At 42.5% G+C, this 20431-nt stretch overlaps 2 protein-coding genes across 2 annotated transcripts; both read right to left on the bottom strand.

Moving 5' to 3' along the window:
• Nucleotides 1–10: 10 nt before the first annotated feature.
• On the bottom strand, nt 11–3844 carry LOC100837930 (L-ascorbate oxidase). The gene is made up of 2 exons (XM_003577988.4): nt 2943–3844; nt 11–1160 (listed from the first exon to the last, which is right to left on the bottom strand). Exons 1-2 carry the CDS (start codon nt 3726–3728, stop codon nt 195–197), a joined length of 1752 nt encoding a protein of 583 aa, XP_003578036.2. The 5' UTR covers nt 3729–3844; the 3' UTR covers nt 11–194.
• Nucleotides 3845–8742: 4898 nt separating this feature from the next.
• Nucleotides 8743–19687, bottom strand: LOC100827509. The gene is made up of 13 exons (XM_024462862.1): nt 19615–19687; nt 17666–19434; nt 17325–17537; nt 14904–17169; nt 14698–14810; nt 13949–14237; nt 13853–13903; nt 13459–13776; nt 12660–12917; nt 11191–12282; nt 9966–10523; nt 9252–9311; nt 8743–8997 (listed from the first exon to the last, which is right to left on the bottom strand). The coding sequence occupies exons 4-11, from the start codon at nt 15276–15278 to the stop codon at nt 10458–10460; spliced, it is 2562 nt and encodes an 853-aa protein (XP_024318630.1). The 5' UTR covers nt 15279–17169; nt 17325–17537; nt 17666–19434; nt 19615–19687; the 3' UTR covers nt 8743–8997; nt 9252–9311; nt 9966–10457.
• Nucleotides 19688–20431: the final 744 nt, after the last annotated feature.

The following is a 20431-nucleotide window of genomic DNA, read 5'->3' on the forward strand; positions in this document are numbered from 1 at the left end:
ACCATGCTAGTTTTTCGAGTAACAATAGCTTTACTAATCAGAGCGTAACTCACATATCGTGAACTAAATGAATCCAATAAACTCAATGGTAACACAATGTAATACACATACATGCCGAAGCTAGCGAAGATATATATATTTCCTCCGCGGAATTAGTGACGATGTTTGGTAGAGTACGTAAATCATGACTCCGATCAGTGCCTGCCGCCCTTTTTGCTGACGCATCGCATGACCTCCTCAGGAAGCTGGCCGACACGGTCGATGCCTTCCTCGAACGCGACGCCCATGCCCATGAAGAAGTGCGCCTCGATGTGGCAATGGAACGCCCAGACGCCAGGATTATCGGCCCGGAACCTGAGCGCCGTCCACCCGTACGGGTGCACGGCCACGGTGTTCTTCATGATGGGGTCCTTCAGGTTATACGCCGCCGGGTGCGCCACGGGGTCGTACCGCCCGACCCCGTAGCCCAGCACCCAGAAGTCGTGCCCGTGGAGGTGCCACGGGTGCGTCTCGCTGTTGTTTGGCGCGAGCATGTTGGCGTTCTGCAGCACCACGTCCACCACGGACCCGAACGCCAGCCGGTACAGCCCGTCGCTGGTGGTCGCGTTCGGGTTCGGCTGCACCCCGTAGACATCGTAACCCGTGCTGTTGTCGTAAGTCTCCGGAGGCGGGCGCTCGTCGAAGGTGCCGCGGAGCCCGTGTTTCAGGGAGACGAGGTACGGGACGTGCGGGAGCACGAAGGAGACGTTGTTGAGCGCCCACTTGATCCGGCCGTCGATCTTGTTCTGCGAGTTGAGGAGGAGGATCGTGCGGTCGGCGCGAGGCGGCGGCGGCGGGTGCACGTGCGCCGGGTGCGACACGGTGGCCTGGCTCTGGGCGATGCGGTAGGCCGTGTCGTTCCAGGCCGGGCCGGTTGGGGCTGCCGTGGGGGGAAGCGCGCGCGGGCTGCTGCGGCCGCCGTAGTAGCTGAGCACGGCGGTGCCCGTGGGCGTGCTGGGCTTGCGGCTGACCACGTTGGAGGCGAGCCAGTAGTTGCGGTTCGGGTCCTGGTCCGCCTTGATCAGCACCGAGTAGGTCTCGCCCGAGTAGATGTTGAGGTTCTTCACCACGAACGGCTTCACGTAGTGCCCGTCCGCCTCCACCACCGTCATTGGATGGCCCTGCATGCACGCGCCACGCGGTTAATTACGTCAATCAACCAGTCAAATTTAGCACGCACTGTAGTACAGTTTTTTGGAATTCAGGTTTATCCAATATAATCCAGTCTAGCAGAATTTAATTAACCAGCTGATTAATCATCTATCAGTACTTGTTTTAGTACAGCAAGTACAAGTACTGTTGATTTCGCTGACTTGACTTGTTGTGTTACAGATATAGCCTACATTCAAACACACAGACAAACGGCCCTATAGGTAGTTGACCTGACCCATGTCGTGATTCTAGTTCGATGCCTGCAATTTCCTCGGTGTTTCCTTGAAATGCATGGATTATATGGTTGGTTGGTTGCTTGCGTGTCTGGTGTTCATATAAGACTTCCTGCAGTCACTTAACTTGTTCCACGATATGAGAATCGCAGATCAGGACAATCACGTGTTGCTGGCTTGCTGCGCAGTATCCTCCTCTCTGTTTTCCAAGTCGTCTCGTCAACTTGTACTACTTTCCAATCATTTGATGTAGACGCGGCCTCTAGTTTGACCCAAACATGAGCAACGTACCGGCTTTTACGACTTATCTCTGATGAAAACCTAATACTTTGTCGCGAGGTTTTGTCGCGTGCCCCAGTATTTCCGAGCGGGATGCATGATCCATCTACAATTAATGGCAAACCTTCGTGTATATCGCCTTGGGATTTCTAAATATAAACACCGCATATGTCCAAGAAGCGCTAGCGTACGTAGACATGTATACGTATCAAGAAAATTAATCTCGCATCTTCCCCCCACGCTAATCAGAAGATGCTGATGGAACCATTGTTTTAATCCTCATCGATCAGTATTTTAGTCCTCTGGCTGTGATACACGCAAGAAGATAGGCCATTTGACTAGGAGTGTCCATGTGTTGCTTGCCGCGGTTAGTTAGCGTGTAACACATCATGCTGCTGTCAATGCTCATCCATCACATAGGAGTGCTATATATATAGTTATATACCCGCCAAAATAGCAGTTGTAAATGTTCTGACTTGATCGACGGCTCCAATTCAGCTTAACATAACACATGGTTGAAGTTCATTTAATCAATAAGTCAAGACACTAATTAGTGAACCTATCTTGATTTTACCATCGCTAATTGCTAAACACATGATGCTACGTACGATAATGTCCCGTCGTGCTTGGAAGCTAGCGTACAAAGCTTATATGCAACTGGTTTTTAGGGATGTCGACAACTACTTCTCCATGCTCCAGCTGTGCCCATTTGAGTCTTGACAGACAAACTGACAAGCTTGCACCCCAAGAAGATCGATTATTTGATCACGATCGCGTGAATCGGCGGCCGGCCGGCGCGCGCCGGCGCCTAAAATGCGTGGGTGCACGCACGGCCTCGCTCGAAACGCGGTATCACGTTGCGGCCTGGATTACCGGTCAAGCAAATGTAGAGTAGTATAGTAGCAGGACAAGAACATGGAGGGCATCAGATCCTCTTCGGGGGCAACGCGAATATAATCTATCTGTGACCGTGATCTTGGGCGAGATCAGTGCCGCCTACGCACATGCACCCATGTACTGGAGTACGATTCGCTTTTGCCGGCGACATTCGCTTTTATCTACTCCATATTAACATGTTGTTTACGACAGTAAGTACTTGTTTAGCTAGTAAGTACTCTACTAGTGTATTACCCAATTAAGCAAGCAAATCGATCGAGACCGACGAATTTACTACCTCTTCAACTGAAGAACTATTAAGCTCTGGAAAAAAAAATACTCGTTGATCGTTGAATCACGTACCTCGATTTCGAAGTTGAGGGCGGAGAGGGAGGTGACGCTGCCGATCCTAAACCGGTACGTCCTCCCGGGCACCACGGCGAACACCTGCACGGCGCAGTCCGGGCTGGTCGCGTTACAGGCGGCAGCAGCACCACCAGACGCCGCCAAGGCCGAGCAGTTAAACCTCCCACGGCCATTGATCAGGAGCGACTTGGGCTCGCCGACCCACTCGATGGGCACGGACGCGAGCCCGGCCGCCTGCTCGTAGGTGCTCTTGTGCCACCAGTCGTTCAGAAACACGTCGTGCTCTCCGTCGTAGGAGAAGGGCTCGGGCTCGGCGGGGGACACGATGATCATGCCGTTGAGCCCCGCCGAGCGCTGCATGCCGTAGTGGGCGTGGTACATGTATGTCCCGGGGCGGTCGACCACGAAGCGGTACTCGAATGTTTCCCCGGGCAGGATGGGGCACTGGGTGACCCCTTCCGTGCCGTCCGCCCAGGGCGTGCCGATCTGCCGGATGCCGTGCCAGTGGATGGCCACGTTCTCCGTCATCAGGGAGTTTTTGACGGTGACCACCACCGTGTCGCCCTGCGCGGCACGGATGGTCGGCCCCGGGGTGCCGCCGTTCACGGTCACCGCTAGCTTGCGGACGCAGTCCGGGGACTTAAAGTGGTAGCTGATGTCCCATTTCTCGTGCACCGTCTTGGCCTGTGACATGGCGAGTGAGGAGAAGAAGCAGAGGAAGAGGCAGCAGAGGAGACGCGGGTTTGCTCCGAGCAACTCCATTGTTGCTCCACCACCTCTCATGGCTGCGCCGGCCGGCTAGCTCCGTCGACCGAAAGCTGGCCGCTGTCTGTTATTTGTCAGAATGCGTCCTGGGCGGTGTTTGTCACAATGGTTTTGGATGGGTTTTCAGGGCTTCGGTCCCGCGCTTTATATACAGGGCAGGGGAACAAGCTCCATTGCACGACTCATTGACCAGGCTTAGTCCAACGGTCGATCGGCTGAGCCATGCCTGTTCATACTTGAAGCAATATAGTAATAAAAGGTTCCATGCATGAGTTGGTGTGGCAACTTCCAGGTACCCGTACTTGCTTCTTTGTTCTCTTTACAGTCAAACAACTTGCGGCCGCGTTAGGAATATTCAAGCTTAAGCTCAAGTTGGCATGCATGTAAACCTCGGCTGTCTTTCTATTGAACTTCGCAGTTTGTGCAGACTAGAAGAAGCGCCTGGCGAGAAACAGTGGCAAGCAGGACGACCCTCAAGCTAGTAAAGGTTTACGATCAGCGGATCTGGCATGCCAGTGATCAGTCAAACTAATTAAGTTAATAGAAACGACCAACCCAAAAGTTGACATGAGCTTATATAGCGACAGGCTAACAAGTCGAGACATATATATGTGCGCGCGCGAGAACGCGTGTTCAAACAATTTGAGACGATCGATATACGTAGCATAATCGTTTTAAACGATCGACTTGCTCGGAAAGAAAGGTTGACACGGACAAATTGTCCACGTGTGTTCATACATAAATCACAGAATGGTGCGCCGAAGAGGAAGTACGGAGTACCATGAAAACTCTCGGTCTATTGGCGCCAAAGATCTGAATACGTATCATTTTTAACAGGAATCACGCCAGTTAGCACGGTTACGCTTAACTACCTGTAAGTTTTTTATTTTGTGCTTGACTTTTCCGAAGGGCATGCTGATTTCCGGCGATGATTTTTCTCCACGTTAGCTTTGACCGTGTGCCGACTGATATTTTCACGTGTATAGATACAATGACATAATGTCACAGAATGGTGCATGATCAATCTCAATAGGTCTAAGGTCCCTGCCCCCATCAAAGAGTCTATCTTCAATCTGTATGGGTGGCGGCCTGGCGGGGCTTTATGAATCTATGATGCAGTAATGAACGTATTTTCGTTTTTTTTCTAAATCTTGTAATTATGATGATTATGTTCTGTTAATGGTATACACCGATCGATACTTAGGCCGGGATTGTTCTTCCTTTTCGGGAGAAAACACCTGGTCAAGCAATGAGCTTTGAGTAGACAGTTCTGTTTGTCCAGATTTTTATTGTCACCATTTCATATGGTGTCATCCAAAGGTTTTGCAGGAGAACTGTCTCGGAGAGTTGAGTTGCCTAAGGGGCAATGATGATTCATCACACGAGCTGTATATTGAAGAACTAAATTTTCAGAGAAAAATTATTTTGCTTCATCTACAAGAGAACTAATTAAATATTTATTTAACTATGACCACTGCTAATATTCGGCAGCTGCCGCGGCCCAAATGGTTTTCTAGAAATCAACCCCATTCACATGGCCACTAATTAAAACTAGAAAAGAGCTTGGTAAAGCAAAGCTGTTAGCCAGCTCTTATCCTTCACCTTCCAGCATTCGCTTCCGGGTTCCTGAATACTTTGTGCTCACCGACTCTTTGGACGCGGCTTGGTCAGAATAGCACGTTCCTTTTCTTCTCCTTTTTGAAAAGAAACAATGTTTCCTTTTCAAATTTGTGGAATATTTTGATTTATCAAAGCAAATCTCTTTCCAGAATGTAAAGATTTCACTTGCTTTTAACAGGCTGTTTAATTAAAGTCGATCCATCACTAGCCCAGGATTAATATACTACTCCCTCCGATCCATAATAAGTGTTTCGGATTTAGTACAACTTTGTACTAAGTTGGTACCCCCGCTTAATTCCGTGCCGGGTAGAGCGCGTAATGAGCTGGGCACGGCGTGCCGGCGGTTTTTCGGAAAAGCCCAGCCCATTGGCCAACTATAATGTGAGGGGAAAGGGGGGAGTATAATGTAAGCAAAATATTATAAAATAATATATTTATAATTAACAACTATACATACGTAGGTTTTAGATAACATGTATAGCCATGGGCGGAGACAAAAAAAAAGATTAAGGTCGCCGTACTAGAAAGCATAAAAAATGATGCAAAAATAAAAATATTCCATAGACATTAATAATTTATATGATCCTAAACATAATTATTTTGTAAGATCAAAATAAAAATATATTTAAATGGGAATGTAACCTCTGATCAGTGAAAACTTAAATTTTTTTTTAATCTTAGCCACTAGATCTTAAATAAATGGATGAGATGAAAGACATAAGCGCATTTTATGAAAAAAAACAAAACCCCATTCCTGCCATAATTAGGACCATCCTGCCACCGCTAGAGGAAAAAACGGTTTGTTTATGTTTCTTTTCCCGATTCCTTCGTGCCTGGTCCTAGGTCCCACGATCCTATCTAACAGGCCGCGCAACAAATCCCACATCCCACCCGAACTCAAGCCTAATCCTCTCCACACAACCGGCTGGCCTAGCGAATTTCAGCCCAGTCAATCGACGGAGCAGCGGCTGGAATGCCGAATGTTCCTCGCTCCAGCCACAAAGCAGGAATCGGTATTTTATATTGCAATCCTTCTGATGAAGCTGGTAGAGTACTTCATATTGCAAAGATCGGTATCATGAAAAATATGTTTGTAAGAGATTTCGTTGTAATTTTTAGTCATAGGGTTTATTTTGTAGTTTCTTGTCTATGATCCGAAGCATTGTACCTGTAGGCCTTATTTGGTGTTAGTGTATTTTTTAGCCACTAGTGTTTTGGATTTGAGGTGTTAAGGTGTTCACCTAAAACTCTTAAAAACCCAAAACACTAGTGTTTTTTTAGAAAACACCAGTATGAGAAGTGTTTAAATTTGGTTAAAAAATGAAGTGTTTTGTGGGGAGAACTAGGGATAATCCCCTCCAAACTCTTCCTACCAAACAACCATTTGAGGTTTCTACTGTTTTCCAATTTGAAATGGATAATACCCTTAAAAACATCCTAAAAACTCCATTACCAAATAAGGCCGTAATGGTTTACGACTTTGAATAAAGTTGCATGTGATTAAAAAAAACACGAATCGGTAAAGAAAAGCTCGCCTAAGAAAAGGTAAAGAAAAGCTGGATCGACGAACTGGAAAGCGAGAGGACTTCCGAACACACCCTTACTCTAAAGTTATTTGTTTTCTACTTCCTCGGATCCATAATAAATGTCTTGAATTTAGTATAAAGCTAGTACAATTTTCTATTTTCTACTAAATTCAAGACACTTATTATGTATAGGAGGAGTACAAAGTTGAATTACTCGAGCTTTTTTAATTTCGCTGAGGAAGAATACCGTGTAATGCGAGACAACCCCCATGTTTGTCACGTGGTAAATTCAGAGGATGACTACATCTCCGAGAAAAAGAGAAATTGTGCACAACATATTAAAGGACACACATTTAAGACATATTCATGCACGGGTGGACTGTTGTCGGCCAGTTTCTCAACCCAGCCCAAATGTGACGGTTTTGGCTGGGTTGAGCTTCCTGTTTGGATGGCTACCAACGGTGGCCTTAACAAAATATTGGTCATGCCATTGTATTTGGGCCCCCGTTTGGATCAAAACCAAAATTTGGAACGCCTGGCCTGATTTGGCGCAAGCCTGTGTAAATTTCGCAAGCGCTGGGGCGAGACGACGGCGCAGAAATCGTCCGCCAAATTTTTCTATATGTGGTCAAATTTTTGGATGGGCTAATGGATATTATGCTCTAAATAGTCTCATGTGATAAGAGGCACCGCTTAATTAGTATGTAAACTTCATTTTGTCTCCTGAATGAACATGTCTGATTATTATGTGAAATTTATTTGTGGATTAGCATGATTATCATGAATATGTTGTATTTACATGTTGATCTTAAGCTTTATGTCAGTCTTACATGCAATATTATTATTGAATCACAAAAGAAGTTAGTTAATTCTTTTTTTTTTTGTAATTCGATTCTTGTGTTATATTTCAGTGCAATATCCACTACTTTATTGGCTTGTCATGCAAACAAAACTTTTGAACAAACCAAACACTAGGCAATGTAAATTGCCAAATATTGGGCAAGTTTGGCTACAAACCAAATGGAGGCCATCAGTTTTGCCAATTGTTTGGCAAACTCCAATGGCTACACTCCAAACAATTTATAGTTGCCAATATTTTGGTCGTGCCTTTGCTTTGGTCATGCCAAAATTTTGGCAAGGCTAGATGGGGCTCAATCCAAACAGACCCTACTGTTTGGAAGGTGTTGATTTCTCCCCTAAAAAAAAAGGAAGGGGTTGATTTCAAAGAGCTTGGCTGTTTGATTTGCATAGTTATAACAGTTTATGTCGTAACATACACAAGACGGTGCTTGCAATACTAGTTCATTCATGTGAACTCAGCCTAACTCAGGTTGGTCCTGTTCCTTGTGGTGGAACCAATTCACCCAGGTTCAAGTCCTACACTTGACATGTGTGTCACATTTTCCTGAATTATTCCAAGATTTAACCGGCGCTATTCTTTTAGTGATAGGTGACGTACCCGTCAACAGCGAGACGCAAGAGATGACTTCGTCAATCTCTCAAGAACTGCCGGCTCAGTCTTTCAGAGGTGCTCATAGGGGTAGAGTGTGCCTGTGTGCGTTCATAGGGGTGAGTGTATGCGCGTGTTGTGAGCGTCTGCGTTTGTGCTGTGTTCTCAAAAAAATAATACTCCCTCTGATTCTAAATTCTTAACTCAAATTTGATCAAATATGGATGTATCTATCCTTAAAAAGCGTCTAGATATATGTAATATTTCGACAACAATTTAGAATCGGAGGGAGTAGTTCATTCATGCATGGGAAAAACCTAGATACATCGATGCCTTCAATATTGGAATATTGCAAACGAAAACTTCAACGTCTTAAGATTTTGCGGAGAATCATCAACCTGAAACACTGGAAGTTTTATTTTTTGGACAAGAAAAATTGGAAGCATTAATATGAATTGCTATGAAAGATCATGACTGAAATATGAGAATTTTCTTTATAGTTCTTATCGCAATTTAATAAAATGGAACAGGGGAGGAATCCCTGATTTTCTTAACAAAAATGTTGCATCGATTATTTTGTCATGATAAGCAACTCCAACTTAGAGCTTCAGAAACCTGTGAACAACAAACTTCTTGACCTTGTTAGAACCATAGCTTATCCGCATTTCTGAAATACCAAGTCTTCAAGTCTCTGTATTAAATGTAAGGATCTGAACTCAGCACCCATCTAAAACATGAGTCAGGCAAATCTATAAGAACGGAAATGCAGATAATAACATGCTATTCAGAGATGATATAACCTTATGTGATTGAAAATACAAGATAGAAATCAAGACATAAGTGTTCTGCAACCATGCTCAATTCAGAAATTTAGTACATCTACATAAACCTTAATAAACAATTATTTCTTATCTGATGTAAATTAGACAGAATGTAAACATGTACCTTATCCTGAGTAGCTCTATGCATCATACAAAAGATAATATGTGTTGCCTCTGTCATAAGCTGTAGAGAGGTTAACTTTATTAATTTGGCATGTTTCAAGGAACAGTCGCAAATGATCTGGCTAGTAAATTTAACACTATAAATTCATAATATTCTTATAATTCTTCATACAAGCAAGTAAATTTCCATATCCAGGATCAGTGCCACTTGTTCTAACTTTGATAATAATAGGCACTACAGCCCTGGCATCAGTAGTTTTCCTAGTATCACTACCTGGTGGTTTTAGGATTAGATGTCAGCTAGCACTTTTGTTTTGTTTACCTAAGAAAAAAGGCCTAAAGGATCAGCGAGAATTACAAGTTGCAATGCATTCAGAGAAAGATCCAGGATTTCAGTTAGCTGGCATGAGAGAACTGCTATCATGAATCATTTTAAGTCACTAAAAAACGATGCTACAACTACAAGCAGGTAGCTAGCTACAGAACTACACAATCAGAAAAAGAACCAAAGCAGGAAATTGTATGTGGAGATCAAAAGCACAGAAAAAGCCATCGACATTATGCCCATATGCAGTAGCAGCTGGCTTATAAGATAAGTGTAAACAAAACAATGCTAAACATGAGAAACACAATCTTCCTGCACAGGTGCTCCCCATCATCATAGAAACATGTTAGTTCAGGAGGAAGACCCTAAATACTAAGGAATGATAGTTACCTTGCAAGGAGTTATTTGGTAGATAAAGAATCATTCAGATCACTCAAGAATCCATGCGTGAGTTCAAGGTGGGCAAAAGCCAACATGCTCAGCAAAAATAATATCAAGAGTAGCGCTGTGAGTAGTACTCGAACTGGCACATCTACAAACTAGAAATTACTTCTCATGAGCAAGAAGTGCCAAATTACAATGGAAAAATCAAAAGACAACTAGTATAGGACTACAGGGAGTATATTGCAGCAAGGTAAACACACTATGTACCTGTGTAGTGCCACCTACCTGTGCCAGGTCGCCGAAGACTGGGTGGGTGCAGAGACAAATGATGAACATGAGGTAGACATCTGAGGCGACAGTGGCAGCACAGCGACAGTGGCAGCACACTCGTCAGTGCTCCCTCGGAGATGGGATGCCACACCCTCGCGACAACACGCATCGATGTTCCGCCTGTTCTCTCCATCTCCATCACATCTTCGAGGCGGGCACCGTCCACCGCTACAGACCTACAGTGTCCTCATCGCCATGCCCTCCCGCTGAGGCAATGCTGCCATCACAGTGGAACTTGTATGGTAGAATGGGGAATTAGGGATTTCACAGGTCGACAGTTTAGATAGATTCTAGCTGTGTGAACCCAGCCCGATTTTACCATACACGGGTTCAATCCAGCCGAACCAATTAAACCATATTAAACCGACTCGCCGGTTTGCTCAGGTCAGTTTATCAGTTTTCTCGGGTGGAACCCAAACTGTGAACAGGCCTATTCTACATTTACTAAACCTCTTTACTAGGCGTATGTTCAGAGAAAACATTTGATACAACTAGGCTAAAATAGGGAGAGTTAGTGGGCGGGGGGCTCGTTCTGGCTTGTTGACTGCTCTGTCGGAATCGACCTCGAGGCGATCCGGACAGTGCGGTCATTAGCCAACTAGCACCACGGAATAATAGAACATGCTAATGGTAAACTGGAAACATATTCATTCAGTAGTTGCAAGCACTAAACCCGTTTAGGTAACATCTGCCAAAGGAACATGTTAGGGTAAAAGAAATTAGACAATGTTACAGCAAACAGGTTAGAGAGCAATCCACTAAGGCATACTTGGGGAAACAAAGTCTTGATCAAGATGAAGATTCAGTTCACCTAGAATTTTGTGTCAGGATTCAATGAAACTGAAATTTGTTTCAGGTTTTTACATTTCCTCGACATAACGAGAGCAAGATTCAAATCTACCTTCTGCTGGCAGAGCTTCTGTGGGTTCTTCAACATCACTATATTCGCTTTGTCTGAACATTTTAGCAGGACATGAGCGATGCTGAACAAATCCCCTTTCTCCAGCGCGAATTGCCATTCTCTGGGTGTGATGTGGAACCAGTCCTTGCTTGAAGCCACAGTCGCCTTCACCTCCACATACTCTGTGGTGCCGTCCCCGGAGGTGATGAGGATGTCATAGGGAAGTCCAGACTCGTTCTCTTCATTCACCCACTTGACATTGTTAGATCCTAGCTGCCCAACAAGGTATTGGTGCACCACAGCTTCATCAAGCCTGCCTGTTCTTGACCGCTCATCTGTTTTTCGAATTGTGGCTTCACCAGGTGTGCCAGCTCCTAGCTGCCTTCCAGCTGGAGGCCCTGTATCAAGGTTGTCCTTCTCTTCTGCAACATCAGCGAGTTTCTCATCAATGTTAGTTAGCTCAGTTTCATCAACCAGACTTGGCAAGATTCCTTCCTCCAAGTTCAAACAAGCAGGCTCATCACCAACTTCCATCGTACTTTCTTCGACTGACATATTTTCTGTCATTAAATCCTTTTTCACAACATGAACCCCTTCAAGCTTTGTGGAAACTGAAGTATCTTCCATGTGTCCACACTTGACAGGCTTGCTAAGCTCTGATGTCAATGCCATATCATTCACCTTCATATATTGCTGGCTTCTAGGAGGGGTTCTAAGATCAGGGGCTGTTTTAGGATCACTGAGCGGGTTGCTTGAAATGATTCCTGGGTCCCTCTTACGCTTGAGGATATGACTGGGGTCATGTGGAGGTTGGAACTGAACTGTTTGGGAAGTGAACATTTGTATTTCCTTGGCCACAAATGAGGAAGAAAAGGACCAAACAGGTTCCTGTTCAGGCAACTCAGGCACCTTCTGATTATTGACAATAAAAAATTCAATTTGTTTGACAGTGGAGCCAGAATCTGCCATGGTTTTAATCATGTGAAGAAAATTTGCACAGTGTAGATCAACGGATCCATCAAAGAAAAGTCTAGAAAGTTCCAGAAAAACAGAATGTGGATCAACCTCTTGTGTAGCATATAATATATTTCCCTGTAAATGTGGAACAAATCAAATAAAATTTAAGCTAATGGTGGTACCTAGCAAAATTCTGAAAGCTGCAATCCCTAAGAGTTAAGCATGTGTATAGATGACAGCAAGGTCGACAACAATAACAGGTCTAGAATAACAAACTAATGATTAGTGATTCCTAATAGCTGCAATGTAAGATCATTGCAAGTAAGTTGTGTCGCCATTGTTCAGTTGTACACTGCTTCAGGGGAACCTGAGAATAAAACATCAAATTTCTTCACAAGATCTGTGGGGTCCTTAAAAAAATGTTATCGTACCAAACAAGCAGACATGATAACAAGAGAGATTAACAACAAGCTGGCTCTAACTAATTTGCAGATAGAAAGTCCGATATTAACCTGTAGAATATACTGGCATTCAAATCTTCTCTTAGAAGAACTATCATGTTTTTTCAGCGTATACTTGTAGAATAACTTCTGCACGACGATAACTTCAAGTCTGCTAAGTTTCATGGCCTCATTTTGCTGAAAGCGATTGTAAGTATCTCTATGCATCTTGTAAATGTAACGTTGCATGTATGGTAAGGGCCAACTAATTAAACTAGCTTTTTCTCTGTTGTTCCCTGCACCATCAAATATTGCTTCCCGGTCCACAACCTGTTTAAAGGTAGCAGTAGTGGATCAGAATCATACTGGTTGATTTAAAAACCATACAATAAATTAACACTAGGCACTAGCTATCACAACGAATTGGATACATATATGAGCATATACCAAATACAGTATGTTTGGTAAGTTCTAAAAATTATAAGATCGTCATATTCAATGATGAATGTGGCAGTCCAAGTGCAATTCGAGTTCTAAAAATTATAAGATCGTCATATTCAATGATGAATGTGGCTGTCCAAGTGCAATTCGTTTAACTATTGAGTATGCTACAGCATTCTGTGATAACTCAAACTCATTGTGTTAGACATTACTGCTGATTTTGCTTTAAATTATTACAGAATAGACATGGAGAATAAATTTGGGTCAATTTAAAGACATACAGTACATAACTACTTTATTTTTTTTCCCTCGAATTTCTTAGTATTAGACCTAAATGGTGAATTTAATTCATTTACAGATTGTGCTTCCTGCATTAGAACTTGACTAACATAGATGAAAAAGGAAACGGGCTATACAAGATCTGTATTACCTTAGAAAGTGCCGGAATACCTAATATGTCCATTAGTGCAGCAACCCTCCCATTTAGTGTTTGTTTGTCATCCAGAGAAAGTTCACCAAATTGTATAAAGTCGATCTCACTAGAGTTGTTAAATTCCTTCTTAAGCTCATCATTATCTGCCCAGCAAAGAAGGCCAAAAGATGGATGGAGAGACACCCACTTGTCGACCACGGTTGGCAATACCGTTGTCTCTAACTTCTGAAGAGATTCTTTCAAGTACAAGATACGATTCATCTTATTACTTCCAGATTGGAGATCATCAGCCCATCTCACAAATACACGAAATACCTACGTAGAGTGAGATTTAATAACATAAAGGAAATTGTCCTGCTAGACACAAAAAAAAAAAGACCAGGGTACTTACATGATTGCCAACTTGTGAAGGCAATGAAACACTTGATAACTGTAACAGTATCTCAAGGTAGTCAGAAAAAGTTGGAATTTTTGGTACACCACATATCTCAGTAAAGAATTCGTGGAGGCTTGGATAAGCCATGGACAACATCCTTCTCGGAAACATATTCCTCTTTACTGAAACAAATGCATCTGCCATTTCAGAACATCCTGTTGGGTCATGCCAATATAAGTCTTTTGAAGGCATAAATCTCCCAGTTACAAGATCAGTAGATCGTGAACGATGCAGTGGTGTAAATATAGAGCAAAGTGCTAGGAAATCCCGTTTAATGTTGATCTCTCCATTAGCTGCACCTTCCGACAAGAAGGCATAAAATTTGCACATCTGGTCCATCCTGAAGAAAAGTAAAGTAAAGAATTGTGGGATTACATGGAGTTATGCACAATAAAGGACAAAAGGTAGAACGATGCAATATGTACTTCTGTTAAATATCTGAAAATGTTGGAGAATAGCAATCCAGTTTTTCAACATTCTAAACTTGCAGTCACAAAAATATTTATATAGTGTTCTACTATCTATAGATGAATAATACATATGTTGAAGCAAGTAATCTCAGGACATGTTACTCACATGTTCAAATTTGTAGACGATATAACTTTCTAGGGAAGAACTAGCAATTTAATTAAATGTATGACGCCAAAGTAAACCTGATTCCCACCTTAGTCTCACTGCAAATCCCAGATTTCCAAGGAAACTGAATGGACTTTGGTAGACGGAAAGTTACAAATAAGTGGCTACATTTTTAGCAACAACCATTTTTCTTCTTATTCTAAACTAGATGGAGACCCCCATACCTTGCACTAAAGGGAGATTGTGACGCTATCCAGTGCTTCAGGATCAATAAAGCGTCACCATAGGATACCTTTGTCTTGAATCCAATGTCCTTCTGAAGTGATTTACTTGATAGCTATTCCATAGGAATGGGTTAAGGCATCTAAGATAATATGAAATATAATTTTGACCCTACAAATGCAATATAGGATAATGATAAACTACTAACCATTGGTTTAGCGTAGGGGGCAACATTGCCAAGAAGAGATCGCACATTTCCCAAATCACAGAATAGATCTCTTGGGTAATGAAGGCCATCATCCATACTTGATGCTATCCACTTGAAGTTTCGCACACACCTCATAAAGGAAGATTCAACTGTTCTCTTTTCACCACAATGTGTTGCACTGGTGAGACTCCTAGATTTTGTACTATAATAACCATCCCAGTATTTGTCTAGAACCTCCAGAAGATATATACATTTTTTTCGGAAATTCTTTGAAGAAAATGTGGACAACATATTAGTCAACTCTGGTGACTCCCAGTCATACACAATACAAGATTCCAGATATGTCACCTTGGAAAGGAATACCATCTTGAACATAATCAACCCCAGATATACTTTTCTCAACTTTCACTACCTGAACAAAATCAGTCACCCCCAGCTCCTCAAAAAATTGCCTCCAACTGTTTTTCTTGAATTGCAATGAAGCGGCACTATGATGCATCAAGTAACATGTATCAAGTTCAATCCATGTAGTATCTACATTCTGAAGCAGCTTGCCCATGTCCACAGAATTTCCATAATGCTTACTGAAGTGAATTGGTACATCAGCTGGGCACTTATAGCCATTGTTTGTAAGTAGGATAGACCTGTTCCGTAGTTCTGACACAATTTCTTCTTTCTCAGATTTACAGCTTGTACAAGACGACTGAAGGTGCTGCATAATAAAACTCACATATTCTGTCAGCACTTTCTCTTCTGCTTTAGCATCTGTAGCATTAGACAATGATGCCAGGATGTGATTTTTTACAATGTCATGTCCAGAAAACTTCCGTACCCCAATTCTCAGTAAAATATCTATAAGGTCATTTGTTCTCGTCTCCCCCATAATGTAACTATGTTTACTGGACAATGAGAGAATGGAAGGGCTTACAATTCGAAGGTTACAGTATAGAAATGGGAAGCTCTGCATGCTAATTTCAGATTCAGGTGGAGAGTCAAGAAGATCATAATTCAACCATATTGGTCCATTTGCTATAAAGCTAAAAGAGCCATCTGAAAGTGGGACGCATTGCATTTTCTGGAGAGAACATAAAATATCACTCTCAAGACTTGTTCTTAAGGGAAGATTCCCAGAAGAATGAGACAGTAATGCTGAATGAAGTGTAACAAACCAAGCACATAGCTACTCCAGTCCCATTGACTCGATAAAACCATCAGTTCGGCAAATAGATGACATAATATCAGTCAAAACTTTTGGTCCATACTCATGTATACCTAAGGCCCTTGATAAGGTATCGGATATAGTGACATCCTTTGATAGATAACCAAGGTGAAGGTGTTCACAAAGTACAGCATCGGACAATAGTGTTCTAGCCTGTTCGTCCCAACCCCTTAGAGTGTTGCATGGGTGAACCCAGTGCGGACTGGAACCCTCCAAAATCATGCAGCGGGCCAGGCGCAACTTTGAAAGGATTAAGTGAGGCAGCTGAGAAAAGAACCCATGAACTTCTCCCACTAGAGGCACAAAACTCATCAAGGCTGTAACGGCTTTTCCAGGGCTCTTCTGGAAGCAAGGTAGAGCACAAAAGGAGTCTTGCATGCCAACAAATAAAGTAGGGAATTCAGATAGCAACCATTGATTCCATGCGCTATCTGCATCCACTTCCTCTCTGGAAGAAGGTAAAACAAAATCTCCTTGAAGTATGAATTTAAGACCATAATTCCTGAGAGGAAGGAAAGCAAACACAGGTTGTTGCTTCAAATAAGGCACATACTCTCCTTCCTCAGTCTCCTGTAAAGAAAATGCCATAGCTATCTCCGTACAACATACATCGTGACGCACAATTGAGCCCTCTAATTTCTTAGTAACAACCAACCAACTCACTTTATCATTCCCACATGAGATTCTCACAATGCCATCAGCAAGAGATTTTCTTCTCATAACTAGAAATTTGCCACTTAGCATATTTTTGAATTTGATGCATTTTAGCCTGTGAAGGAACAGGAGCAGAGATGGGTCAAGATCCGAAAACATGGACATGACGGAGCACATACCAGTGCCCTCCCTGAAGTTTGACCTGAATGGAAGCGAAATGCAAGTGTTCCAAAAGGAGCCTCCATCATGGCCATCTTCGGGAGATAATATTCTGCTTAAAGAACTTGTATCAAAAGGTGGAATTACAGTTGGCAAGATAAAACCGATCTGGCCTTCTGAAATGTCAAATTTCACATGAAAACCATTTGAATGGATCTCTGGAGCATCAGATACCTGCAAAACTTAGTCTTAACAGATGGGAAAGGAAGGTACAAGTCGAATAAATTGACTGATGAAACAAGAGATAAGAGGCTGATATTTGTTATAGAGAAAATGTGTAATTTATAGCGGTAAGATGATAACTGAAAAATAATTGGGTTTACACCTACCCGGAATACTGACTTGAATCCAATGCCTTTATTTCCAATATATCCCATGTTTGATCCTTTCTTTGTTGAATTACCAATGTCACACAACGCTCTAATGTTATCAGCAGAAAAGCCCTTCTCATTATTGAGAACAGCAACTCCATTCTCCTGAAGAACAAATCCTATTGTTGGTTCGACATCCTTGAGATAGGTATTGTCATCAGCATTCTGTATCTGAAAGATTAGAATAATGACACCAAATTAATATCTGCAGATAAACCCAACCCCCCCCCCCCCCCCCACCCACCCACCCACACACAAATGAAATAAAATAGAAGAGGAATGCATGGAATGAAACATACTAGCTCAAGAATTATGTGAGAATCCTGGGAATATAGCTCTTGTGAGAGGCAATGAAGGGCTCTGCCAAGTCGAGCATGCTGCTTTTCCAAGAAGCTCTTATCAGTATAACTCAGTGTCTGATCCAAACCAAACTCCTCCTTACGTATAGTCTCAATAATAAGAGCTGCTTCCTCAAGATTTGTTTCTTTTACCATGGGCGGATTGCTAGTAGATAGTAAATCTGCCATGTCTAATTTGGTTAACAATTCCTTGTTTTCATCACTTGTAACCTCCAAGCCATGAAATGGTCTACTTCCCTCATTCATTGTGTGAACATCTGTTGCAGTAAGCATGTTAGTATTTTCATGCTGATGTCTTCCAGATACAGCTGATGAATGTTGAGAAGATGAATTAATTTCTCCATTTGCATGAACATGTTTAGTCTGACAGGTCGCACAACAATCTTCAACCCATTCAGCAACTCCAAGTGACAGTCCAATATTGCGAAGCATGCAAAGCTGCCAAGTTTCACTGCATGCATGCAAGATGGATGAATAGCAATTCTTAGTAACACTCCGCAATCCTGACAATAGTATATCTGCTGCCAGACTCCAGAATTCTGAAGGTAGATATCCAAGACAATCTAGTACAAATGTAGCAATCAAATGAAGTGTATGGTCAATGTTTGATAAGCTTTTAGACTTAATCCTTCTTACATAAGGGATCTCTAAACTTCTTTGGATGCGGCCATTATAGTGAGAAGAGCAGTCAAGCTTTTCAGCAATTTCTGTGCGCAGTTCCCCATGCACAAATATTTTTCCTTCCGAACCAGCGCTGACCAGATCACTGTTGCTGTTTATTATAGCATCTATTGCTCGTTGTGCATAACACTTCAGTAACGAAATTGGAGCATTACTAGAACCATTGTAAATGTGTAGCAAGGAAAGCAGCTTCACTGCCACCTGAAATGGTGATTGCTGAATGATGGCTTCTAAAAAATGTTCAACAGTGGCTGATGGATCTATTCTAATGAACCTACCATCTGTTGTCACAATACATGATAACTCTTGAATTGAACCTGTATTCAGCAACCAATGTGTGAAGGAGCCCAATGAAGGGGCAAACAGCAAATCCCAATTTGACCAAAGAAGAAGATCAGACAACAATGGAGCCTTGAGTAAGCACTTGATGGCTTCTTGCGAAGAAACTGAACCAGGATAAGTTTGTTCAGAAATATCACTCCTCAACATACCAGCATTGCCAATCCCAGACCACTGTTTCTCCAACAGTGCAATGGAAAATTTGGTGGTGTTTGTCTGTATGCCGCTCTTTTTTTGAGACTCAATAGCGTCAACGAGCCCCCCTAATTTATTTTGCATTATATCAACAGTGATTGTCGGAGACTGCCTTTTGAGAAGCATAAATAAACTATCCATTGAGAATTCACCATTCTCCAGCCAGTTACTCTCAGCTTGGCAGAGTAAAACTCCAATTAGTTGCTGCACTACAGAAACTTCCAGAGATGAAGAACAAGAAAGGTCCCCATTTAAGAAGCTACTCCAGTTAGGGGAGAAATGATGACCATGTCTTTCCAAAAACTCAAGGAAAGCCCCATGGCCAAGAGCACTAAATTTCTGAGCTGAAAATTGACTAGTTACCCATATTTCACATTCATGAAGTTTCTTCAGAGACAATGATTTTTTCACTTGGAAAAGCCCTGGTTCAGCCCCTCGAATGTTTGATTCGAAATATTCGGTAGTTCTCTTGATGACATCATCAATTGCAACACCTGCACAAACCAATGTCAAATGTGAAAAGGTTATTCTATATATAGATAGATCAGAAGGGCTTTTTTGTGGTCATTGCCTCGGTGCCCCGAAAAAGCAGCAATTGCACACACAACTACAAAGAGGAACATTATCCCAATTTGCATCATATATGTTGAGAGAGAGAGAGAGAGAGAGAGAACTGTCTCGTGGCCGATTGCTGCCCTCATTAATACATTCAGCTTTATCATTTGTGCCATCAGTAACGGCAAGTCGTAACGACCGACATAAAGAAGGAATTCCCATTAATCTAACCTGCATATCCATGTAAAAGGTTAATAAAGGCCGTAAAACAGTAAGACAACATTATAAGAAAAGACAAACACCCTTGGAGAGATATAGAAGTAATAATAGATATTTACCTAACTACACAATTGGACTAGTAATGGATGGATCAGTGCAGATAACACAAGCTTCAACTTACAGTGAGCATTTGTGGATACCAGCCAGAGAGCTAAATAAAGTACATGTTCTGATGTTTACAGCATCATATTTAAGTTAGTGAAAATAACTACAACAGGTTTTAGATTGTGTCGGGGGGGGGGGGGGGGGGGGGGGGGGGGGGGTTTGTAAATTTTTCAAATCACATAGACCAATTTATCAAGTACACAAATTTGCAACCACATGAGAGACCCAATATCAAGCTCACCCAGTATAATTTCAGTTGAGTGGATTTTACCCCAGTAATGAGAGACCTATCTATCATTTCACTCACAGACTCAAAGCTAGAAATCAGTAAAAGCAACATCCTCATCACGCACACATAAAGGTAAGAAGGAAATTGGGCAACATTGTGTGAGAAGACACCTAAATTAGATTGCGTATAAACAGGATAACCAACTTACAGCAACATTGAGCAAGCCAATGGCGGGGTATTCTGTGAAGATCCTTTTCATTCTATTCCTTTGTTTCATAGTTAATGCGGGTTCGTAGGTATTAACCATGGTTTCCAGGATCTGC

Source organism: Brachypodium distachyon, chromosome 4, assembly GCF_000005505.3.
Source record: "Brachypodium distachyon strain Bd21 chromosome 4, Brachypodium_distachyon_v3.0, whole genome shotgun sequence".
NCBI classification, from domain to species: Eukaryota; Viridiplantae; Streptophyta; class Magnoliopsida; order Poales; family Poaceae; genus Brachypodium; species Brachypodium distachyon.